The following is a 26,226-nucleotide window of genomic DNA, read 5'->3' as shown; positions in this document are numbered from 1 at the left end:
GCTGTCTCTTTGAATTTTGGGTTTAAAAATATATATACTGAATCTGTTGCATTTTTTGTAATGTTTAAAATTAGGACTCCATCTTTAAAAGTCTGCCAGAGCACCTTGAGAGCAGACGGGCAGAAGGAAAGGACAAAGAGGAGGAGGTATGACTTAAGGGGTATTTCACATCTTCATATGCCAAGTGTTTTTCTCAGTCTAAGCAGGATGAAGACATCTCTGCCAGTCGTTTTGAAGATAACGAAGAACTGAGGTACTCATTGCGATCTATCGAGAGGCATGCACCATGGGTTCGGAATATTTTCATTGTCACCAATGGGCAGATTCCATCCTGGCTGAACCTTGACAATCCTCGAGTGACAATAGTAACACACCAGGTACAGGACTTTCTAAAAATTACGAGACTGTGATTTCTAATTCTGCTCTTTTAGTGTGGTACAGGGATTTCCATAATTTCATTCCCTTTACCCTTCTACCTCCATTTCTTCCTTTCTCTAGCTCTTCATTGCCTTCCCTTCCTTCCTTTCAAAAACTAAACCAAACCCAAACAGCTCTCATTCACTCTCTTTTTTTGTTTGTTGTTGTTAAAAGGATGTTTTTCGAAATTTGAGCCACTTGCCTACCTTTAGTTCACCTGCTATTGAAAGTCACATTCATCGCATCGAAGGGCTGTCCCAGAAGTTTATTTACCTAAATGATGATGTCATGTTTGGGAAGGATGTCTGGCCAGATGATTTTTACAGTCACTCCAAAGGCCAGAAGGTGAGTGCCTAAGAGGAGGGGGGTTGTCTAGCGTGGAAGTCACTTAGCAAATCAGAAAATCAGTGCACATACTACTGTAGTCAAATATCAGGCCAGACATGGTGGCTCACACCTGTAATCCCAGTACTTTGGGAGGCGGAGCTGGGTGGATCACTTGACCACCTAGGGGTTTGAGACCAGCTTGGGAAGCATAGTGAGACCCCTGTCTTTACAAAAAGTAAAACAATTATCTGGGCCCGGTGGAATACTCATGTAGTCCCAGCTGCTTGGGTGTTGGGGAGCCGTGGGGGGAGTAGGGGGTCACTGGCCAAGATGGGAAGATTACTTTAGCCTGAATGTTGAGGCTGCAGTGAGCTGTGATTGTGCCACTGCACCCCAGCTTGGGTGACAGAGTGAGAACCGGATCTTGAAAAATAAAAAAATATATATAGATATATGAGATCAAATAATCATTTTTGAGTGCTAAGCTCAGAAATCAACAATTAAGAAGTAAGAACACTACAGTTAGAAATTTGCTTTCCTACATTCTTAGACACCCAGGACCCACACTTTTTCCCAACCATCTCAATTTTCTACTACAATAGCAGAAAAAGGAAAATCACTGTGAAACAGAAAATCATGGTTAGAATATCAGCAAAATGGCCAAAATAGAAAGTTAACTCAAGTTAGTGCTTAAAGCTATAGATGTAATTTCATTTAAGGTAGCCTGTTGCACTCTAACTTTGTGAGAGGTGGGATGGAGAAGTGGTTAAGAGTACAGACTTGGGGGCCAACTCTTCAGGATGACCTTGGGCAGTGGCTCTACCTCTGTGTTTTCTGGCATAGTGAGGAAAGTACAAATACCCTTGTAGCGTTGTTAGAAGGGTTCAGTGATAAGTTAGAGACTTATCACCGTAAACTTAGAAGTTATAAAACTCTGCAACTGTAAGTGCTAATAACACAAAACTACTTTGTCTGTAATTGTTTATGCTACCCAACCAGGCCCATTCTCCTGTTCCCCTATTGAGTTGTCTCCTCTATATCAGACTGTAGGGCTCAAAGTTGAGCTTGTGGCTTAACAAGGGGACAAACAAGATCAATGACTGTGTGGTGCTTTTCCTGCTGACAGGTGTGCCTTGGTGCTGAGGAGTGTGAGCAAAGGAGGCTTAAATCAGATAGGATAGGGAAGAAAGCCCATCTGAATTGACATGTACTGTGAAGAACAAGTAAGAGTTAGTTTAGGTTAAAAAAGACATTCCAATTAGAATATGCAAAGGCACAGAGATTTTTAAAGAGGACTGTATTTTTTTTCAATGATTTTAAATTTGAAAAACCATGTACCCCATCACTAATTCTGAGAGCAGGTGAATGCACAGCTCAGAATGCTATGCCAGTTAATTTATCACAGGGCCTTAAGCTTGAAGAGAGAGGATATTGTCTCTCAGCCTTGAGACCAGATTATGCACAAATACACTAATGAGCTACTGATAGTTACAGAAAAGCAGTGACTGTGCATACTTCCCACCAGCTTTGACATGCTTTGGTACTTGCAGTCAAGTCTGGCATGGTGCTACTTTATTTCATAGTAGATTATCAAAGCATGTTATGAAAGACTAATCCATGAGTTGAATCCTTGTCTGCTTTCCTTGAGTAATGGAAAAAAAGTAAATACGCTCAGTAAGAACGGTCAACGCAGCAGGATCTAAACAATGACTATAGGTACAGGCAAACTTAAAGCACTTGTGAGTGTGAACGCTGAGCCCTTTGAAAATTTTAATCTTTCTAGAGACTTAATTTCTTTTTATAAAGGGAATCTTAAGAATAAAATGTATCAGAAGCCAGAAGTCATTTTATTTTCTCTTTGGTTTTATCGTAGGTTTATTTGACATGGCCTGTGCCAAACTGTGCCGAGGGCTGCCCAGGTTCCTGGATTAAGGATGGCTATTGTGACAAGGCTTGTAATAATTCAGCCTGCGATTGGGATGGTGGGGATTGCTCTGGTAAGGATGTGTTAAACTGTAATTCGTTCATTTTTATGGAATATTTTCTTCTTAATCATTATTGAACATGTGCTATAGACTTAACCAAACATTCTTTATGTATTAATAAAGAATCAGTCATGCTGGGCATGGTGGCTCATGCTTATAATCCAGTGCTTTGCAAAGCTGAGCTGGGAGGAGTGCTTGAGGCCAGGAGTTCAAGACCAGCCTGGGCAACATAGTAAGACCCCATCTCTATCAAAAAAAAATTAGCCAAGTGTGGTGGTGCAAACCTGTAGTCCTAGCTACTTGGGAGGCTAAGGCAAGAGGATCATTTGAGCCTAGGAGTTAGAGGCTGCTATGAGCTGTGATTGCACCATTGTACTCTAACCTGGGCGGCAGAGTGACAGCCTCTCTCAAAACAAACAAACAAAAAAAATCAGTAATCAATGGACTCTTTGGAGGTGGTAATTAGTGCCCTCATGTGGCCCAGTTTATTCATTGTTGAGGGCATTGAACAAGAGAAAATACACTTGAAAATGTCTTCTTATTTAAAATATGAAAATCTGGAATACACTTATATAAATCCAAGAGCAAGAATCACTCTAACTGGTTCTTATAGGAGCTCACTGCTGGTAGCTTTCAGCAGCAGATTGTGATAGGTCACAGAATTACTAAAGAGTTGCAAAAGAAGTAAGTATTTTCTCTCCTCAGCAGCTCTTCCCTCTCCCTCACATAGTTATATTTTGACTTGTTGATAATAGCAATTTGTTACATTTACTTACTACCTTTCAATTTATAAAGCATTAAATTTATAGAGCATTATTCATTATATTCACTTGAATTGTGTTTGTTACCTGAGAGAGAGAGAGTAAGTATGTACACAAATGTTATCATCCCCATTTCCATATGAAGAAATGGATTTGGAAATGTTTGAATATTGGAGAAAACAAAGCTTCAAGTTGTATTTCAGTCAGATATGTCAGATGCGCTTTAGCTGAGGAGAGAGAATACAGATGTGCAAAGTAGATCTGTGTAGACCAGAGAAGTCAGTCTCTACTGGAACATTAGCATTTGATAACAAGGGGTATCAAACATGTTACCCACGTTTGGACATGTTTTTGGCAGTTCTGATAGTCACAGTCTTTGGAATAATCTCTTCTTGTTTTCGTGCTCCTCCATTTCTGTCAGCACGTGCCCCTTGAGCAAATGTAAGCCCTGTACTTGTAGGTTGCACAGCTACAAAATGCCAGGGCCTGTTCATCACGCCTCTGTCAAGTGACTCCCTTTTAAGTTTATTTTCTTCTTAAGGTATATGAGATCTTCTACTAAAGAATGAGGTGAACCTTTTCTGACTAAAACTTATACATCAACCTTGAAAACATTAATATGAAATAAGGAACTGTCTTTTTCGTTTTTTGTTTTTTGAGACGGAGTTTCACTCTTGTTGCCCAGGCTGGAGTGCAGTGGTGTAATCTTGGCTCAGTGCAACCTCCGCCTCCCGGGTTCAAGCAATTCTCCTGCCTCAGCCTCCCAAGTAGTTGGGATTACAGGCGCCCACCACCACGCCCAGCTAATTTTTGTGTTTTTAGCAGAGATGGGGTTTTACCATGTTGGCCAGGCTGGTCTCAAACTCCTGACCTCAGGTGATCCAGCCTCCTCTGCCTCCCAAAATGTTGAGATTACAGGCGTCAGCCACCACGCCCAGTCCAGAACTGTCTTTCAAAATTGTAATTACAGCAAGAATCCCTCTTCTTCCTCTGCTCTACAGGAAACAGTGGAGGGAGTCGCTATATTGCAGGAGGTGGAGGTACTGGGAGTATTGGAGTTGGACAGCCCTGGCAGTTTGGTGGAGGAATAAACAGTGTCTCTTACTGTAATCAGGGATGTGCGAATTCCTGGCTCGCTGATAAGTTCTGTGACCAAGCGTGCAATGTCTTGTCCTGTGGGTTTGATGCTGGCGACTGTGGGCAAGGTATGTTTACTGCCAAACAAATAAGAATGGGAGCATAAAACATCCTTGACAGGTAGAGAGAGTTTTGAATGGCTTTTGTTATTTAAAATAATGATTCTCTGTGTATCCCTTTACCAGCCTTGCATTCAAACTAGTTATGAAAGTAAGAGAACAACATAAATCACTGAAGAGGATCTTTTCCTGTTATTGTTGCAGTCTGGTGTTTTGTTTTGTTTTGTTTTGTTTTGTTTTGTTTTGTTTTGTTTGGACCAAGCAGATTTACCTTAGCTGAAAATATGTGGTGAAGTTTTAATTTGGAAACAGAAAAGGATATCAATAATTCATTAAATAAAGATGGTTCAAACACTGGATTTTGTTGATAGCGTATTAATGGAGTTTGTTTTGGCAGAAAGTTTTTTTCAAATGGATAAAAAGATGGAAATTGATTATTGTAATTTATTGTTAAGAACCATGCCATATCTCTATAGTGAGTCAGGATCACTATTTCATGGTAATTATTGTGATTGCCTCAGATAGTGAAATAAGCCCTATACCAGTAACTGTTGTATTAGGATATCTGATTATTTTGAAATTAAAGTCACTCTTAGAAAGTGAAAACTCAGTGCCTACTTCAGCAGCAAATTAGAACAGTTTAGGCATTAGCATGGCCCCTGCACAAGGACGACATGCAAATTCATGATGCATTCCCTATTATTTTTTTTAAAAGAAAGTGAAAACTCAGACTCAAAGAATTAAAGGAAAACAAAGGAAAAATGCCCAGTTAAAAAAAAAAAATGATGTTTCTGTTTTTTCCTCTAGATCATTTTCATGAATTGTATAAAGTGATCCTTCTCCCAAACCAGACTCACTATATTATTCCAAAAGGTGAATGCCTGCCTTATTTCAGCTTTGCAGAAATAGCCAAAAGAGGAGTTGAAGGTGCCTATAGTGACAATCCAATAATTCGACATGCTTCTATTGCCAACAAGTGGAAAACCATCCACCTCATAATGCACAGTGGAATGAATGCCACCACAATACATTTTAATCTCACGTTTCAAAATACAAACGATGAAGAGTTCAAAATGCAGATAACAGTGGAGGTGGACACAAGGGAGGGACCAAAACTGAATTCTACGGCCCAGAAGGGTTACGAAAATTTACTTAGTCCCGTAACACTTCTTCCAGAGGCGGAAATCCTTTTTGAGGATATTCCCAAAGAAAAACGCTTCCCGAAGTTTAAGAGACATGATGTTAACTCAACAAGGAGAGCCCAGGAAGAGGTGAAAATTCCCCTGGTAAATATTTCACTCCTTCCAAAAGATGCCCAGTTGAGTCTCAATACCTTGGATTTGCAACTGGAACATGGAGACATCACTTTGAAAGGATACAATTTGTCCAAGTCAGCCTTGCTGAGATCATTTCTGATGAACTCACAGCATGCTAAAATAAAAAATCAAGCTATAATAACAGATGAAACAAATGACAGTTTGGTGGCTCCACAGGAGAAACAGGTTCATAAAAGCATCTTGCCAAACAGCTTAGGAGTGTCTGAAAGATTGCAGAGGTTGACTTTTCCTGCAGTGAGTGTAAAAGTGAATGGTCATGACCAGGGTCAGAATCCACCCCTGGACTTGGAGACCACAGCAAGATTTAGATTGGAAACTCACACCCAAAAAACCATAGGCGGAAATGTGACAAAAGAAAAGCCCCCATCTCTGATTGTTCCACTGGAAAGCCAGATGACAAAAGAAAAGAAAATCACAGGGAAAGAAAAAGAGAACAATAGAATGGAGGAAAATGCTGAAAATCACATAGGCGTTACTGAAGTGTTACTTGGAAGAAAGCTGCAGCATTACACAGATAGTTACTTGGGCTTTTTGCCATGGGAGAAAAAAAAGTATTTCCAAGATCTTCTCGACGTAAGTAACATCCAGCCTCATTCTTTCTCATGCTCAGGAAGAGTAAATAATCTCATGATAATATCATTATAGCTACCATTTATTCAGCACTTCCCTGTGCCGGCCATGGAACTAAATGCTTTTCTTACATGGTTTCATTTAATTTACCCAATAACCCTAATAATAAAAAATGTCATATGAAGGTATTTATTATTGCTATCCCCATTTTGTAGTTTAGGAAACAGCCCAAGTGTGAATGAGTAAGGGATTTAGCCAGGGGCGTACTTGGAGGAAGGAGAGCGGGAAGTGGCATGTTGTCTTGTCTTGACATTTCAGATATGGTATTTTTCCAGCTTTACTGATGAAAAACCCTGAAGTTCGATTAAGTTCATTCGCTTCCCCAACATTATAACAGCAAATCAGTGTGAGCCAAGCCTCAAAGTTGGACTGCTCGTCGCCCTGTACCATGGCTTCACTGTGCTGTGGTGTCATCTGTACCTCTCCTCAGTGCTCTCACGGTGCTAACCACTGGGGAATGCAAGATGACGGGAACATAGCCACTGCTCATGTGGAAACTCAGGGACCAGTAGAGAAGACAAATTTGTGGGGAGAAAACTGTAGCAAAGAGATGTGTCTGTGTTGAGATATGGGCAAGAAGTTCAGAGGGAGGACTCCTTAGCTCTGCCTAGAAGTACTAGGGAAGGCATACAGGAGGAAGTGCCCTGTGGACTGACCTTCGAAGGGGTGGGAGTTGACAGACCAAAAAAAAAAAAATCATACAGTCTGGGCTGAATAGTGAAGGCACACAGCCACGAGTGGGTGTTAGGCTGGGAGAAAAGAGAGTGAAGGAGGAACTATGTCCTCAGCATTTTAGGAAGTATCTTGTGCCTTGCACATGAGGCATTTACAGATTGTCTAGTGAGGGACTGCAGTGTTCTTGACTATGTTTATTTCCTCAGTTTCCCCCATTTTCTTTCCTTTCCTTTCTTTTTTTTTTTTTTTTTTGAGATGGAGTTTCGCTCTTTTTCCCAAGCTGGAGTGCAATGGCGTGATCTCGGCTCACTGCAGTCTTTGCCTCCCAGGTTCAAGAGATTCTCCTGTCTCAGCCTCCTGAGTGGCTGGGATTACAGGCACGTGCCAGCATGCCTGGCCAATTTTTTGTATTTTTAGTGGAGACGGGGTTTCACCATGTTAGCCAGGCTGGTCTCGAACTCCTGACTTAAGGTGATCCGCCCGCCTCGGCCTCCCAAAGTGCTGGGATTACAGGCGTGAGCCACTGTGCCTGGCCTCTTTCCTTTTTTTTTTTTTTTTAAATTTACAAAAGCATTATAGGCTAGTAGTAAAAATTGCAAACAATTCAAAAATATACAGTAAATAAAGGAAAGTTCTTCCTTCTTCAGTCTCCTTCCCGGAGATAATTGCTGTTAATAGTTTGATGGGTATTCTTCCAGTATTTTTCTATAGCTATGCAAACATACCTATATGTATGTATAGTTATATATAGAGAAATATATGTATAGTGTAAATTTACATATATTTCCCTGCAGTTGCCTTTTGATGTAGTAGTATGTGGGCAAATGCCATTATTTATTTATTTATTTATACCCATGCCAGTGCCATTATTCTTTTTAATGGCTGCAGGTTAGTTCCAATGTTTTGTGATTACAAATAGTGTTGCAGTGAATACTCTCGTACATATATCTTACATTTCAGTGAGTTTTAGTTCTGCAGGTAGAATTACTAGCTTAGCAGGTATAAACTTTAAATATGTCTTTCTGAAATGTTGCACCACTTCATATTTCCACAAACAGTATACAACAGTGCTTGTTTCACTGCAGTCTAACCAACACCAGTTAATATCAGTCTCCTTACATTTTTATTTTTATCAGTTTGAGAAGCAAAAATATTTCTGTAAAGTGTTTGAATGCTTTGCCAATTTTCTTTGCCTATTTAGTTCTGCCTCTGACTGGTTTTGATTTTATAATATTAAAACTATTATAAGATGAAACCAAATTTGTTTCTAGTCCTTGCGCTTAAAACTCAAGGACTTGCACATTTGATATCACCTGCAGAAATAGCTTGATATTGAAAGTACTATCAAATGTATATGTACATAAATTTTCTAAATGTTGCATTGAATTAGCTTTGACATCTCACAGTCAGTGACCAGTCCTTGAAGAATACCCTCCATATGTGACTGTTGTTATGTAGATCTCCATCGTACAGCTGTTGTTCTCAAACCAACATTGGTGATACTTGCACTGAAATCCAGTTTAGTCCTGCTAAGTCCAGTTTAGATCCTTAAAGTGACCTGTTAACATGTATTTCATTTGCTCTTAATGAAGAGTTCGTGACTAGTTATTACCACATTATATAAAATGTCTTGTAACAAAGTACACTTGTGCACTAAACATAATGCTGAGTTACATGTAGAATTCTCTTTTCAGGAAGAAGAGTCATTGAAGACACAATTGGCATACTTCACTGATAGCAAAAATACTGGGAGGCAACTAAAAGATACATTTGCAGATTCCCTCAGATATGTAAATAAAATTCTAAATAGCAAGTTTGGATTCACATCGCGGAAAGTCCCTGCTCACATGCCTCACATGATTGACCGGATTGTTATGCAAGAACTGCAAGATATGTAAGTCTTGCTCGTGTTTGAATTGTTTGCTTGTGTTCAGAACTAAGGCTACTTGAAATGTGCATATTTACCATGCTAAATTTATAGCTCTAATATTTGATGACTAATATGTTAAAGGTATTATCTAAGTGGGAAAGAAAAAAGTCCATCTCTGCAAATGTTAGATACGGTACATACTTTGAATATCCAGAGTTTGTAATATGTTATATTTGGACAGGTTCCCTGAAGAATTTGACAAGACGTCATTTCACAAAGTGCGCCATTCTGAGGATATGCAGTTTGCCTTCTCTTATTTTTATTATCTCATGAGTGCAGTGCAGCCACTGAATATATCTCAAGTCTTTGATGAAGTTGATACAGATCAATCTGGTGTCTTGTCTGACAGAGAAATCCGAACACTGGCTACCAGAATTCACGAACTGCCATTAAGTTTGCAGGTGTCGTATTGTCTTATTCTAAACTTTTTGATATTTTAAATGAGAATTTAATTCTGGTCAGGCGCAGTGGCTCACACCTGTAATCCCAGCACTTTGGGAGGCTGAGGCAGCTGAGCTCAGGAGTTCGAGACCAACCTGGGCAACACGGTGAAACCCCGTCTCTACTAAAAATACAAAAAATTAGCCGGATGTGGTGGCATGTGCCTGTCATTCCAGCTGCTTGGGAGGCTGAGACAGGAGAAACGCTTCACCCCGGGAGGTGGAGGTTGCAGTGAGCCAAGATTGCACCACTGCACTCCAGCCTGGGCAACAGAGTGAGACTCTGTCTCAAAAAAAAAAAAGAAAAAGAAAATTTTAATTCTGACCATGTCTCTTTTTCCCCTACGTATTTTAATTTATTGCAAGTAAAAATAATTCTTAATATTTACTGTGGGTATTCATAGCTAGTCTGTTTTAGTGCTAGAATTATAACCAAATTTGGGGTTTGTATTTTATGAAATTACTTTTTGCAGGTTTTCAGTAGGGATTGATCTTGTATTGTCTGGAAAAGAGCCAGACCATACCTGCATATGAGATTCTTGTGGTATATTCATTCTAGGACTTCAGGTGTGGCTAGCTGGAGATCTCAGCTAGCCCCTCCTTCATGGCATCCTCTAGTCCCAGGAGTAGGAAACTCACTAATGGAGGTACCCAGATGAATCTAGCTGCAGGGCATGATTTCTCCTGAGCCCTGGACCACCTTGTGTAAATGGGTATCTCAGAGGCCAGAATGTTCTTTGAGATGAAGATGAAATATTTTTGTTGGCATTGTCTCATTCTGCTCTTCTTAGAGTGCCTTTATCTTAAGAATCATATAGTCAGACTCTCTTTGAAGATAGCATTTAAACCATTTTTGGAAGCTTTCACTTAATTTTTATTTTTAAAACCACAGTCATTACTTACAATGCGCATAACAGATTTATCATCTTTTTCTTTGTTAGGATTTGACAGGTCTGGAACACATGCTAATAAATTGCTCAAAAATGCTTCCTGCTGATATCACGCAGCTAAATAATATTCCACCAACTCAGGAATCCTACTATGATCCCAACCTGGTAAGTGGAATGGGTTACTTTTATGTACAACAGAAAGTACATCCTTATCAAGTGTTACTTACAGCATTTCTGTATAGCACTTCAGAACTAGCAGCAGGCTCTATGGTTTTATATGTCTTTGTTGCAAAACAGTAGCACAGGTAATCTGAATCATTCATAGCTTGCTTTGGAATCTTACTGTTCACCCCATAGACGCGTAATTTGGATTTGTTGCTTATATTCCATAAGCAGATGTCCTGTTTACTAAGGGTGACAGAAAATAGCCCCAGAGTATTCTCATTGGCCAGAGAGAACAATCCTGAGGTTTAACAATCAAGGAAATATTCATCACATGGAATGTCATCGTTCATCAAAGCTGAATTGCTTTAATGCTGGCACTTACTCCATTTTACCAGTAGGGGCAGTGGGTGATTAACACATGACTGCATTGGAATGTCATTTGGCTGAAATAATTGAAAGAGTGTAGATTATAGAGACATTTTAGTTTCAGAGAAGTTATAATGTGAAGAAAATCATAGAATTGATGAAATGAATATAATACAGCCATTAATCTGCTATTTTCTGTTAATTTTTTACTGATAAATGGAAAAATTCTTTTTTTTTTTTTTTTAGCTTTATTTTCAGGGCTCTTTTTCACAAAGTAATCTTTTTCTTTTTTTTTTTTGAGACGGAGTCTCGCTCTTTCGCCCAGGCCGGAGTGCAGTGGCGCTATCTTGGCTCACTGCAAGCTCCGCCTTCCGGGTTCACGCCATTCTCCTGCCTCAGCCTCCTGAGTAGCTGGGACTACAGGCGCCCGCCACCACGCCCGGCTAATTTTTTGTATTTTTAGTAGAGACGGGGTTTCACCGTGTTAGCCAGGATGATCTCAATCTCCTGACCTTGTGATACGCCTGCCTTAGCATCCCAAAGTGCCGGGATTACAGGCGTGAGCCACTGCACCCAGCGAAAAATTCTTATATAATAAAATTAGGTGGGGAAAATAATGGGTACTACCATATAGACAGTATGAGTTGAACTATAAAAATCCTCTAAGTACATATACAACACACATACTCCAAAAGACAACAGAAATGACAGTAGGTTAAATCACAGGTAGTTTTTAATATCCTTTTTGTACACTAGAGTTTTTCATATTTTCTACAATGAGTAGATTTTGCTTTCATAATCAGAATGAAGGGTATTTTAAAAAAACTACTATCTTGCAAATCTTCAAGCCATGTATAAATAATGACTGCAGATAGGACACCTCCTCCCTCATGAGGAGACACAGTGTGACAAGTGGCAGCCATTGGTGAAAGAGGTCAGCATAGCAGCCATCAGAGCACATAGTATGAGTGTTGCCTATCACGTGTAGATTAGTTTAGCATATGGCATGGGTTAGTATATGGATATGTGCCACTTAAAAGCCAATTCTCTAAATGTGCTAAGACTTAACATTACCAAATTAATAAAGTTGAGATAAATAGAGGAGTAAGACCTGGTATCAGCCTTAAAGGAACTTGCTCCAGTGGGATTAGCAGATAGGAATCAGCAGGTCAAGAATGAGACTAGGGCTGGGCACGGTGGCACGTGCCTATAATCTCAACACTTTGGGAGGCCAAGGTGGGCGGATCACCTGAGGTCAGGAATTCAAGACCAGCCTGGCCAACATGGTGAAACCCCTTCTATACTAAAAAATACAAAAATTGGCCGGGTGCGATGGCTCATGCCTTTAATCCCAGCACTTTGGGAGGCCAAGGCGGGCGGATCACTTGAGGTCAGGAGTTCGAGACCAGCCTAGCTAACATGGTGAAACCCTGTATCTACTAAAAATACAAAAATGAGTTGGGTGTGGTGGCGGGTTCCTGTAATCCCAGCTACTCGGGAAACTGAGACAGGAGAATCACTTGAACCCGAGAGGTGGAAGTTGCAGTAAGCTGAGATCGCGCCACTGCACTCCAGCCTGGGCGATAGAGTGAGACTCCGTCTCAAAAAAAAAAAAATGAGACTGTGAGACTATTTGTGGGTCGGGAATTCACCAGACGCCTCGCACAGAGCTGGTACGCAGTCAGGCTGATAACAGAAGAGCAGCTCGTCTGTGTACTTCAGCAGTTTATTTGGGGTTTTTGCCATGATCCAATAGGATAAAGTACTTCAGGTTTGGTTTGTGAAAAATGCATTATAAACTCTATTATATAAATGGTAGTAATTGTTTGCCAGTATGTTCTTAAAGATGAAAAAGATGTATATGTAGTCACAGTTGGTGTTTTTCTTACCTCCAGAGAGCATAGAATCAAAGTTTTAAAAATCAGAACTAAGAGTAGGACTAAATTGCCCTAGTTTCAGCTCTGATGTGATATCTGATCTACTTATATTTTCTCATAGCCACCGGTCACTAAAAGTCTAGTAACAAACTGTAAACCAGTAACTGACAAAATCCACAAAGCATATAAGGACAAAAACAAATATAGGTAAGTAGTACACGCATACTCCCTTTGTTTAGTATAAGAGTAATCACAAAGGTCTGGCTTTTTTATAATTCTACAATATTTTGTCTATTAAGCACTGTTCTAAAATTTATATGAGATTGTTTGCTGTAGTAGTATTAAAAGTTTAAGTTATTTTGTGGATGTTGAGTCCACTACGGTTTTAAAAAATGTATTTTCTATTGAAGTTTTATTTTTTATATCCATGTAATTATTTAAACTCTTCAAATATGTTTTGATAATTAGGTTTGAAATCATGGGAGAAGAAGAAATAGCTTTTAAAATGATTCGTACCAACGTTTCTCATGTGGTTGGCCAGTTGGATGACATAAGAAAAAACCCTAGGTACTGATTTTTATATATAATTTTTAATTATGCAAATAAACCTGAATAAAAGGACTGGAAAGAAGGGAGTAGCTTATTTCTGTATGGAACAGACCAAAAGGCCTAACAGTGGAGGCAGTGTTGGAGCTGGTGGTTGAGTGAGAGATAGGAGTTGCAAGTTGAGGTAGGGTCCCCCATGCAGAGGGATGAGCCTGAACTTCGAAGAACTGGGTTCTATTAATAACAAGCTGTTCAGAGAGACCCAGGGACAGATCGCATTGTGGGGAGGTGAGGCCAGGCAGCTGGGACATTCTAGAAATGCCTTTTTAGAATTATGGCATTTCTAGAAAGGTACTTCCAGAACAGTTGTTTAGATGGAATTCAAAGTAAAGTTCAGATTAGCTTTTGAGGAAAAAGGAATGCTACCGTAAATGTGAACCTTAATCCAGTATACTCCAGCCATCCTTTGGGGATGAATAAATTTTCAGGTTTACCTCAGTCTTAACAATTTCTTTACTAGCCCCTTAACTGTTACTTTAGCACGTTTGATAAAATGTGCTAAAAATATGCATTTTTGAGTTTTTAACTTTAGTGGGAAATAGATGTTTCATCAACTTCTTTGGAAAATAAAGACACTGGCATATAAACTATATTTTTTTGAGACAGGATCTCACTCTGTTGTCCAAGCTGGAGTGCAGTAATGCAAACATGGCTCACTGTAGCCTCGACCTCCTGGGCTCAAGCAATCCTCCCACCTCAGCCTCCTGACTAGCGGAACCACAGACATGAGCTGCTGCACCCAGCTAAAATGGAGTATTTTTAATTTCTGGGTCTTTTAAATGCATTTGGAGGTCTTTAGTTTTACCTCACTGAAATCAGGATTTTAATTATAAATAATCAAAGATGTGAACCTTACAGACATTTTAAAGCCATTATATTTTTTCTACAAATCCTGTTCTCATTTGAAGGAGAAAGAAATTGGAATTTTCAAAAAAAATAAAAATACCTTTAACACCTATTTAGTGTCTTCAGTAATCCAGTAAAATACTTGATTTTTTACAAAATGTTTCCCACAAGCCAAGCAAACCATAAGCTACAATAATAATTACCTAGCGTACAGCCCTCTTTGCATATGCTGTTCCCTCCACTTGAAGTGTACTGTTTAATTTCTTAAAATAACTTTAGCTTTTAAGAACCAATTTTGATGGGAGTACAGACTTCCCCCATTTTCTTGATGAGTTCTCTCCGTCATGTGTAGTAATAATGTGAGAATTTGCAGTTTTTAGTTGTAGCCTATACTTTTAGGTCTTTGTACCAATTTGAAAGTTAGGGGTTAGAGTATTCATAGACATTTTCATGGTACTTAAAGGGACAGGGGTTTAGTAAAAAGACACATGGCAAGCCAGGCTTTTTCCACAGTTTGCCAGGCCCAGCTGCCTCTTGTGTACCTGAACAGATTTTATCATTAACCCTTGTTTATGTTGTTTTGTTTTATTTCGACGAAGGCTTATTTTAAGTCAGGCATGGAAAACTAGACTTCAGACTGACTTCAGCTTTAAGGACATGTTTATCCCGTTAACAGGGAGTCTGGGATAGACAATCTCCAGGCTTTGTTTTTCTCTGAATTTCTTAGCTCTGCTTGTGATGGCTTCATCATCAGGCCACAGACCATTAACACATTCTAGAACTTTAACATTGGTTAAATAATACCATCTAATAGCCTGTCTTCAGCATTTCCCCAGTTGCCTCCAAATGCCCTTCATAGCTGTTCTCTGCCTCTTTTGTTTGTTTTTAATCCAAGATACACTCAAGGCTCATATATTAGGTTGACATAGCTCTTTAGTATCCTTTAATTTAAAGCAGTCTCCAGGTTTAGAGAAAGATGAATGAGCTTTCACATACCCCTCACTTGTCTTCTTCAGAAGTGTAGGCTACAACTAAAACTTCCTTCTTCAGAAGGAAGACAAGTGATTTATATTTATTTACTTCCGTTTCTATCTGACCTTGTTTCATCTAAACACACCCACTCCATCACTGCTACCTGATTAATATTAAGTGAATCTCAAACATTGTATCATTTTAGCTCCACGTTTTTTGTATGTATCTCCAAAATATAAAGATTCTTAAAAATATAACCACAATACCATTATCACCCTAAAAAAATCAATAATGATTCCTTAATATGACCAACTACTTTGTCAATGTACACCTTTCACTCCTCTTAACTTTCATAAAGACTGATGTGTTTTTTTGGTTTTTAAGTTTGTTGGTTTGAAGTTAAATCTATGGGTTTTCCCTCCATCTCTCTTTTTTTAACCGTATAATTTTTTGCATGTGTATATGAAGAAATCTGATTATAGATTCTATAGCTATCTTACACTTTGTCCTTCTCTGATTGAATCCTAGTTAACAAGTTTCTATGTCTCTTGTATTTCCCATAAATTGGTAGTTGGATCTGAAGGCTTTATCAGGTTTGTTTGATTTTTTTTTTTAATTTTGGCGAATCTACTTCAAAAGTATTGGCCTACCTACAAGCCACTTTAATGGGCCCTTAGTTTAGTGACCTTTGCCTTGAAAGGAACTTGAAACAAGCAAGGAAGCACCACTGTAATCTGCTTTTTTGCCAGAACTGTAGCATCTTACAGCTTGGTTAGAGACATAGTAAGCAGAAATTATCAAATTCATATAATATATAGCTATAAGGCACTGTCTCTCTCTCTCAATTATTTACATGATTTTTCTTTGTAATATAACTATCATTTCAGAGAACTTGGTTTTGATTTTTTTTTTTTTAATCTTTTTGAGACAGAGTCTCGCTTTATCACCCAGGCTGGAGTGCAGTGGTGCAATCTAAAGATTGCTCACTGCAACCTCTGCCTCCCGAGTTCAGCAATTCTAGTGCCTCAGCCTCTCGAGTAGCTGGGATTACAGGCGTGCCACCACACCCGGCTAATTTTTTTGTATTTTTAGTAAAGACAGGGTTTCACCATGTTGGCTAGGCTGGTCTCAAATTTTTGACCTCAAGTAATCAGCCTACCTTGATCTCCCAAAGTGCTGGGTTTATAGGCATGAGCCACCATGCATGGCCTTCAGAGAACTTGGTTTTAGGTACTTACGGATTGTCTTTCTTTTTTTTCCTCACTGCAGCCTCTCCCTCCCAGGTTCAAGCGATTCTCCTGCCTCAGCTTCCTGAAGAGCTGGGACCACAGGCACGCGCCATCACATCTGGCTAATTTTCATATTTGTAGTAGAGATGGGTTTCGCCATGTTGGTCAAGCTGGTCTCAAACTCCTGACCTCAGGTGATCTGCCCACCTCTGCCTCCCAAAGTGCTGAGATTACAGGTGTGAGCCGCCATGCCTGGCCACTGATTGTCTTTGCTAGCTGCCAACAAAATATTCTAGTCAGTTAACTACATTTATTGAACAATTAATTCAGGACACTCTAAAAGGAAGTCATTAAATTAATTTACTCCCATAGCTAAAAGGCCATCTACCCTAGTTCTCTTGTTTTATACATGAGGAATATCTAAAGAAAAATTTTATAGAATATCATTCCCCCAGAGAATCATATCAGCAAATATACCAACTTGGGACATAAGTCCATTTAAAATATATTTGGAATCCACATCCTTGTTTTGTTAGGTCAGGATTATCCATATGTAACTAATAACCCTGGCTCTCTGTTATTTCAGGAAGTTTGTTTGCCTGAATGACAACATTGACCACAATCATAAAGATGCTCAGACAGTGAAGGCTGTTCTCAGGGACTTCTATGAATCCATGTTCCCCATACCTTCCCAATTTGAGCTGCCAAGAGAGTATCGAAACCGTTTCCTTCATATGCATGAGCTGCAGGAATGGTAAATTCTCATGTTTTATATATGCATGTGTGTGGGTGAGTGTATACATGCATATGTATCTATATGTTAGTGATGAAATGTTTTTTTAATGAAATTTCTCTTTTTATTTTTTATTTTTTGAGACGGAGTTTTGTTCTTGTTGCCCAAGCTGGAGTGCAATGGCACAATCTCAGCTCACTGCAACCTCCGCCTCCTGGGTACAATGATTCTTCTGCCTCAGCCTCCTGAGTAGCTGGGATTACAGGCATGTGCCACGAAGCCCAGCTAATTTTTTGTATTTTTAGTAGAAACAGAGTTTCATCATGTTAGCCAGGCTGGTCTAGAACTCCTGACCTCAGGTGATCCGCCTGCCTCAGCCTCCCAAAGTGCTGGGATTACAGGTGTGAGCCACCATGCTCGGCCAAAATTTCTTTAACGTGTTATTTGCTCTTTAATTTCTTTGTAAAATGTATAGTTATAATTTTTATTGCGTTTAATATTTGAAAGACATTTATTTGCATTTTAAGGGATTTGAAAAAATGTGTAACTGGGTTCTTTCAGTCTAGTTGGAACTTCATTTATTCAACTGTTTGTTGACCAATGTGTAAGTGAAGGGATTGTTTAGTATAAAATGAGAGGTACATGAGGTCGGTATGTGCTGAGCTGATAGTGAAAGACTTTGGGGAAAATGAATTAAACTAAGTCCTGAAGGCAGAATCTCAGAAGTGGTGAGAAGGGAACAATGAGCAAAAGCTTGGAGGTGGGAATGATCAGGGCAATTTGGGGGCTAGCCCAGCTTAGTTGGAGAATTCATACTGAAATAGTGGAGTGTAAACCTGGAAACGTATTAGGAGCCATTTCATTCAGTACTTCAACAACCAGACTATCTGGTTAGCCTTTATAACCAACCAGGAAACTTTATAATGAGTAAAGGATTGGGTTAAGCAGTTTGTTTTGTTTTGTTTTGAGACAGTCTTGCTCTGTCACCCAGACTGGAGTGCAGTGGCATGATGTCTACTCACTGCAACCTCTACCTCCTGGGTTCAAGCGATTCTCATGCCTCAGCCTCCCGAGTAGCTGGAATTACAGGCATATGCCACCATGCTCAGCTAATTTTTGTTATTTTTAGTAGAGACAGGTTTTGCCAGGTTGGCCAGGCTGGTCTCAAACTCCTTGGCTCAAGCGATCCTCCCGCCTCAGGCTCCCAAAGTACTGGGATTACAGGCCTGAGCCACCGTATCCGGCCCTAATTTTCATTCTTACATTTGTTAAATCAGCTAATTTATTGAGTATCTACTGTGGGAATAATCACTAGCAATATTGAGTGTTTAAGTAACAATACCTTACTAAGGCCTTTTTTTTTTTAACTTAACTGTAACATGGTACTTGACTAAGCTTTTCATGCACATTCTCATTTAACTATTCTAACAACTCTGTAGTAGGTCCATTTTATCCTCAGCACAGCAACAGGAAGTAACTTGCATAAGGCATCTCAGCTCCTGAATGGGGGAGCCCGCGTATGAACCTGGACAGCCCATTCCTCAGATTCTGGCCTACAACACCTACTAAGTGTGCTTCATCATCATCACTGCCGTCAGAGAAGCTACCCTTTTTCTTGAGAACCTGTTGTATGCCAAACACTGTGCTGGGCAAGATATTTACTCTCTACAATTAAAAGTATTGTTATTGCCATGTTGCAGATGAGAACATAGTAATGTGAGTTGAGTAACTTGCTCCAGCTGAAGTAGCTGGCAAGTGGCTGATCCAGCCTGACTCCCAGTCCTCTGCACATTCCACTATATTCCAAAGCTGCTTTATAAGTTTTCTTCATCTTTCATTCTACTGCCATTGCCAACATTTAATTATAAAGATAATTTTATCTTTCAGTTTAGGAAGATTTTTGACCCTTTGCTTGCCTCTCTGTGCCAGGTGCTAGGAATACTAAGATGAAAGGCATGTGGTACCAGGCTTTGAGATGCTCACAGTCTATCCAGGGAGACAGATACCAGGCAAATTGTGATACAGTATATTGAGGGCGGCAATAAGAGTTCAATGCAGCTGGTGTACGTAGGAAGGACCAGCTGATTCTGTTACGGGAAGGTGACATTTGGACTTGATTTTGAATTATGAAAATGACATTTCCGTGTAAGACAGAGCATTCCTGGTAGAAGAAATGGCATGTGCAAAGGCACAGAGGTGTAAGAGAGTCCTGTGTCGAGAAAATAGATTGTGAAAGGCTGTATTTGAATTAGACTTTTTTCTTTTGAGAATGGACCCCCAGGAGAGATTTTTTTTTAGATGTTTGTCATGATCAGACTTCATGATTTGAGATGATAACTAGTATTAGTGGGGAGGTTGGAGTGGTGAAGAAGTTACTTAGAGTGGGGCAGGGTTGCCTGGGAACCGGAGGCAGGGAGACAAGTATATAAGCATTTCACTAGTCCTAGAAACAGTCAGTCAGGTGTGAACCAAGGATACAGCCTAGGCAATAAAGAAAAAGCAATAGACGAATTGGGAGACACTTTAAAAGGGAAATTGGCAGACCCTAGCACTAGAACTCCTCGGTATCTTGGAGTTGGGCAAATGAGACAATTAGGATGAATATTGCTGCTATCTTTATGTTTTTATTTTCATAAGGAGAAGTTATTACTGAATCATGGGTCTTGTCTCCCAGAAATGGCAAGGAATGGCTTCTCACCGTTTTCACTTTCCCTTAACTCAGAGGAAAAAGATCTTTAGGTGGTTCTAAGTGTTAACTCCCCAAATCCAATTTGTGACTAAATTTACCCTCAAGGGTCCATTTGAATAAGAAAGAAGTGGGCTTAAAAGTAATTTGAGAGGACCTTGATTTCTGTGCTGTACAAATGGTGTGAATCAGGTGTGGGTGCTCTTGCAGTCATTCCCCTGCCCTGGAGGTTGCTTGCTCCTCATCCTGCTCAGTTCTGCATTGTCTCTCACTGCACTGACACTAGACATTAGTTGACAGAGCTGGTTATGATCCTATTAACAGAAGTGGGAAATACAGGGGGAAGAGCTGTGTGTGGGCGAGTGCCATTTTGGATGTGTGACTTGAGGTAGAGACGCCCAAACAGTGGAAAATGAGAATCTGTAACTCGGCACAGAGGCCAGAGTTTGGTAGTTACTAGCGTATCTTCCAAACCTATGGTAAGCATTTTTATTTAATCTTCGTAACTAATTGTTCATTATTTCCAAATTACAGATGAGGAAATGGCTGTACTGCCTCTTTTTATCCTCAGTATTCTCTTGGCTCCAGGTCCAGTTGATTCTACCTCAGGAATGTCTCTTCTGTTGCTTATTTCTTTTCATTGTCACTGCTTCCTTTCATGCCTGGACTAAAACTAAACTGCCTGCCTTCCTTGTTTGTCCATCCTTCAAATGGCCAACATGTTTACCCTGATTATGTCACACATACCCCCACCTGTCTGTTTCATCCACTTTCCCACTAGAGTGTTCTGTCCAGACCCCACGGTGTGGTTTTGCAAAGCAGCTGCAGTTCATACCCTCTCGCCTTCACCTGGCTTAGTTCCCCCCATGCTGCCGCATGGATTCACTCCACTCAGTCCTGTAGGGCCCAGCTGGCCACCGTGCCACTCTACTGCTCCTTCTCTTTCTCATCCATATGCTTCCTGTCCCCTTCAAGGCTTACAGGAAATGCCACCATCTCTGTGGCACTGTCCTCATTTCTCTAAGTTTTTCACATGACTTTGCTTTTGATAATGCATATTTCTGTGTCTTATGTGATGGCAAGTCATCAGTCAGCATGTCAGCAACGCCTCAGGTTTCTAAACACTTAAAAGCAGGGACTTCATCTTGTTCATCTCTCCATATCCGCAGGAAGTATTTATCAAGAAACTGAGTGAATAAATAAGTATGAGTGAATAAAAATGAATGAAAGAGTGGTTTTGTTTAAGTGCCAGAAGTAATTTTCTTTTGAAGTCCTCTCTCCTGCCTGGATAACTTCACTAATTCAAGTATAATATTTACTATGACATAATAAAAAATCTGAACTCGTGTTGGAAATGTATATTGTGTGAGCATTTTAGAATTACAAGACAATGTTTTTGTGTTTCCCAACATTGTTTTTATAAAACTAGTACATAAATAATGCTTAACTAATGGTAGTGAAACCATATACAGAAGTACATAGTTGCTTTCTTCTCTCTGCACAGGAGGGCTTATCGAGACAAATTGAAGTTTTGGACCCATTGTGTACTAGCAACATTGATTATGTTTACTATATTCTCATTTTTTGCTGAGCAGGTAAGTTTTATATATTTTATGTGGGTATTAAATGGTATTTCTTGGTATACTAGCATCTGAATGTTTTAGAAAATGATACACATTTACAATCAAAATTTTAACTTCTCTTATTGTCTTATAGCTCATATGTGAATATGTTAAATATGTTTCACAATATTCAGGCAGCAAATATAACAGTCTTTTATTCATTTCTCTTCTAAATCCATTACCAGTATTCTTTTTATCTGGAACTCAACAGATTAACTTGTAGATATCAGGCTAAAACCAAGTAGCTCTAAGTATTTATAACCAAAAAACCATCTAGAATCCATATCTAATGTTAATTTTCTATGGGTCTCCAATTTTCTTCCTCTCTTTCACGCTTCCTTGAGTGAGCACAGTGTCTTCAGACATCCCACGGTTCCGTTGTGTTGTCCCACTCACACCATTAGCTCCCATTTATCTTTCTTTCAATCGCTAGGAGTTCTCCCTCCTCTCTCCTCCTTCCTCCTCTCCTTGTCAGCCCTTCTACACCTGGGCTTTCCTCTGCATGCATGTACACACGCAGCCTCCTTGAGGTGAGTGTCCAGAAGTCGGAGGGAGATTTGTGAGGTAAAGAGAAAGGGATAAGAGAGTCCTCATTAGGCTATTCACATATCAAATACTCTGAAGAAAAAGGATTGAAGGAGGGGAATGGGCATCTTTACCAACCTGACTTGGGTGTGGCAAGTGACTTGGCCTCTGCCTCCAATCAAGGTGACTATTGAGTGGAGCTTTTCTAGCTGTCACTCAAATGAAACGTACACCAAGTTGACTTATACCAAGAAGGACAAGCACCTAAGTACTGAGAGCTTCAGGATAAATGAATGGGCTTCTTGCTGTAAATGGAAGGAAATTCAGGAAACAGAGACTGGGCAGGTGAACAGGACAGCAACTTAACCTTCATCTGCTTTCCAGGGATTGTACATCTTGTTCTTGATGTTTGTTACCATTGTTCCTGGCAGGTAAAAGTCTTATGAAAAATCTCAGAAAGGCTGTACCCGCTTTTAGAACAGGGTCCAGTGAGAAACCTTTGAGTCTGCAGTGCTGACCTAGGATGGGGAAGGAAAGGAGCCCTGACTCAAAGGAGCAGCCATTAATGGAAAGGAAGAGGAGTGTCAGTCTTTCCTCTATCTATACCAGTAGAGAATAGGGAACTAGAGAGGCAGTCTTTCCTCTATCTATACCAGTCTATCTATACCAGTAGAGAATAGGGAACTAGAGAGGCAGGAAGAGGGAAGGGAAGGGCAGGTTAAATCCCAACACTCTGCTCTCTACTGGAGTCAAACTCCTTCCTCCTGCCATACCTGCCACCTTCACAAACAAAGCAGCCAATGCTGCCTCTTCCTCCCCTCCCAAATCCCAGCTCATCATTCAAACCGTGGTGTCTTATGTTTGGGCAAAGCCCTGCCTCCTCCTACAGATGAAGGAATAAGCCAGTCCTACATGGTTGGGGAGAGGGAAGACAGGGTAAATACAGAAATCCTAGATGGAAAACATAAAGAGCACATTTTAGGCCGGGTGCGGTGGCTCATGCCTGTCATCCCAGCACTTTGGGAAGCCAAGGTGGGCAGATCACTTGAAATCAGGAATTCAAGACCAGCCTGGCCAACATGGTGAAACCTCATCTTTACCAAAAATGCAAAAATTAGCCGGGCATGGTGGTGGACATCTGTAGTCTCAGCTACTTAGGACGCTGAGGCGGGAGAATCACTTGAACCCTGGAGGTGAAGGTTGCGGTGAGCCAAGATTGAGCCACTGCACTCCAGCCTGGGCAACAGAGTGAGTGAGACTCTGTCTCAGAAAAAAAAAAAAAAAAAAAACCCACATTTTTAAATTGAAATTTTATTATAATGTTGATTTGGTTTTCTATTTCAGATGTATTATGGGTAAACTTTTTATGAGACAAAAGTATTCAAGTTCTAAGCTACTAATTTACAAATGAACTTTTATATTACAATCCATTTTTAAATTGGGTGTTACCAGTGTTCTCCAATGATTGTGATTAGGTTAAGTAGTGGGGAGAGAAATGCTGATAGGATTTTCAATATAGGTGTATGGTTGTTTTTTAATCCTATCTTACAAATGTAGTCATTTTCAAACCCAGAGACAGTGTCTTATGGCTAAATAGAGCCAGTTTCCTTCAATAGAAAGACTTGACAAATGGACATCTTGAAAATAAATATGCTTTGGTAATAGCTGTGTAAAAATCTGTAGTTGTAGGTCTTAGAAAAATGAAGCATGGGCCGAAATAATTTTAATCCTCTTGGGTCTCTTTGTGGGCACATATCTAGGCATACTGTCCCTACAAAGCTAAACAAAACTAATATTTGTTTTTGTTTTGGAAGAGGAATGATGGAGATTTGTTTGTTGTCTTTTTAATGTATAAGATTGTGGAAATGATTAAGGTCATATGGCTCTTAGAAAGTTTGATGCACTTATATTCTTTCATCAACGTGAGAATTAAAATGTATTTTCTGTCTTTCATCATTTAGTTAATTGCACTTAAGCGGAAGATATTTCCCAGAAGGAGGATACACAAAGAAGCTAGTCCCAATCGAATCAGAGTATAGAAGATCTTCATTTGAAAACCATCTACCTCAGCATTTACTGAGCATTTTAAAACTCAGCTTCACAGAGATGTCTTTGTGATGTGATGCTTAGCAGTTTGGCCCGAAGAAGGAAAATATCCAGTACCATGCTGTTTTGTGGCATGAATATAGCCCACTGACCAGGAATTATTTAACCAACCCACTGAAAACTTGTGTGTTGAGCAGCTCTGAACTGATTTTACTTTTAAAGAATTTGCTCATGGACCTGTCATCCTTTTTATAAAAAGGCTCACTGACAAGAGACAGCTGTTAATTTCCCACAGCAATCATTGCAGACTAACTTTATTAGGAGAAGCCTATGCCAGCTGGGAGTGATTGCTAAGAGGCTCCAGTCTTTGCATTCCAAAGCCTTTTGCTAAAGTTTTGCACTTTTTTTTTTCATTTCCCATTTTTAAGTAGTTACTAAGTTAACTAGTTATTCTTGCTTCTGAGTATAACGAATTGGGATGTCTAAACCTATTTTTATAGATGTTATTTAAATAATGCAGCAATATCACCTCTTATTGACAATACCTAAATTATGAGTTTTATTAATATTTAAGACTGTAAATGGTCTTAAACCACTAACTACTGAAGAGCTCAATGATTGACATCTGAAATGCTTTGTAATTATTGACTTCAGCCCCTAAGAATACTATGATTTCACGTGCAGGTCTAATTTCAAAGGGCTAGAGTTAGTACTACTTACCAGATGTAATTATGTTTTGGAAATGTACATATTCAAACAGAAGTGCCTCATTTTAGAAATGAGTAGTGCTGATGGCACTGGCACATTACAGTGGTGTCTTGTTTAATACTCATTGGTATATTCCAGTAGCTATCTCTCTCAGTTGGTTTTTGATAGAACAGAGGCCAGCAAACTTTCTTTGTAAAAGGCTGGTTAGTAAATTATTGCAGGCCACCTGTGTCTTTGTCATACATTCTTCTTGCTGTTGTTTAGTTTGTTTTTTTTTCAAACAACCCTCTAAAAATGTAAAAACCATGTTTAGCTTGCAGCTGTACAAAAACTGCCCACCAGCCAGATGTGACCCTCAGGCCATCATTTGCCAATCACTGAGAATTAGTTTTTGTTGTTGTTGTTGTTGTTGTTGTTTTTGAGACAGAGTCTTGCTCTGTTGCCCAGGCTGGAGTGCAGTGGCGCAATCTCAGCTCACTGCAACCTCCGCCTCCCGGGTTCAAGCAGTTCGGTCTCAGCCTCCTGAGTAGCTGGGACTACAGGTGCATGCCACCACACCCTGCTAATTTTTGTATTTTTAGTAGAGACGGGGGTTCCACCATATTGGTCAGGCTTATCTTGAACTCCTGACCTCAGGTGATCCACCTGCCTCTGCCTCCCAAAGTGCTGAGATTACAGGCATAAGCCACTGCACCCAACCGAGAATTAGTATTTTTATGTATGGTTAAACCTTGGCGTCTAGCCATATTTTATGTCATAATACAATGGATTTGTGAAGAGCAGATTCCACGAGTAACTCTGACAGGTATTTTAGATCATGATCTCAACAATATTCTTCCAAAATGGCATACATCTTTTGTACAAAGAACTTGAAATGTAAATACTGTGTTTGTGCTGTAAGAGTTGTGTATTTCAAAAACTGAAATCTCATAAAAAGTTAAATTTTTGTCTGACACTTTGATTTTTAAATCTTTGAGGATTGAGTTTACTGTTACTCAGATTCAGCAGTCACTTGAGTGCCTTTACTGTGTATCAGGTTCTGTGCTGAACATTACTAAAATTAAGTGGAAAGTAAGGAAAGATTAGTATTATACAGAAGAATGTTGCTTTATAGGGGGGAAAATAGTTTCTAAATGGAATTTATCATATGGTAAAATTTAGGATATCTGGGTATCATTATAAAAGCTGAGATTTATTCTAGAAAAGTTAGAGAAATGAACATTTGTCTGTAATGACGATTTCTGTGGTTAGATGAAT

The 26,226-nt window shown here is 39.6% G+C and overlaps 2 protein-coding genes and 1 pseudogene across 7 annotated transcripts in view; 2 read left to right on the top strand and 1 right to left on the bottom strand.

Annotated features, from left to right (window-relative positions):
- The window catches only part of GNPTAB (N-acetylglucosamine-1-phosphate transferase subunits alpha and beta), a 90,753-nt gene extending 64,831 nt beyond the window's left edge, over window positions 1–25,922 (top strand). For both annotated transcript variants that reach the window (XM_003832581.7, XM_034934343.3), the window contains exons 9-21: window positions 198–377; window positions 592–762; window positions 2,618–2,741; window positions 4,492–4,695; window positions 5,494–6,596; window positions 9,023–9,222; window positions 9,440–9,659; window positions 10,640–10,753; window positions 13,118–13,203; window positions 13,465–13,563; window positions 17,236–17,403; window positions 21,573–21,663; window positions 24,177–25,922. In XM_003832581.7, the coding sequence (XP_003832629.1) occupies window positions 198–377; window positions 592–762; window positions 2,618–2,741; window positions 4,492–4,695; window positions 5,494–6,596; window positions 9,023–9,222; window positions 9,440–9,659; window positions 10,640–10,753; window positions 13,118–13,203; window positions 13,465–13,563; window positions 17,236–17,403; window positions 21,573–21,663; window positions 24,177–24,254 (2,838 nt within the window). In that variant the 3' untranslated portion in view covers window positions 24,255–25,922. The remainder of the gene's footprint in view (window positions 1–197; window positions 378–591; window positions 763–2,617; window positions 2,742–4,491; window positions 4,696–5,493; window positions 6,597–9,022; window positions 9,223–9,439; window positions 9,660–10,639; window positions 10,754–13,117; window positions 13,204–13,464; window positions 13,564–17,235; window positions 17,404–21,572; window positions 21,664–24,176) is intronic.
- Window positions 1–26,226, bottom strand: part of CHPT1 (choline phosphotransferase 1) — an 80,382-nt gene that overhangs the window by 7,471 nt on the left and 46,685 nt on the right. For 3 of the 5 annotated variants that reach the window (XR_010108944.1, XR_010108946.1, XR_010108945.1), the window contains one exon: window positions 21,820–22,520. The exons of 1 other annotated variant lie outside the window; for it this stretch is intronic. The gene's annotated coding sequence lies outside the window, so the exon portion shown is untranslated. Of the gene's footprint in view, window positions 1–21,819; window positions 22,521–26,226 lie in introns of those variants that run through there. One more of the 5 variants, XR_010108947.1, reaches the window with a different exon arrangement.
- Window positions 5,332–5,390, top strand: LOC112436769 (U6 spliceosomal RNA; annotated as a pseudogene).

This window comes from Pan paniscus, chromosome 10, assembly GCF_029289425.2.
Source record: "Pan paniscus chromosome 10, NHGRI_mPanPan1-v2.0_pri, whole genome shotgun sequence".
Lineage (NCBI taxonomy): Eukaryota > Metazoa > Chordata > Mammalia > Primates > Hominidae > Pan > Pan paniscus.
Note: the sequence above shows the minus strand (reverse complement) of the source record. Positions and strands in the feature narration are given on the sequence as shown.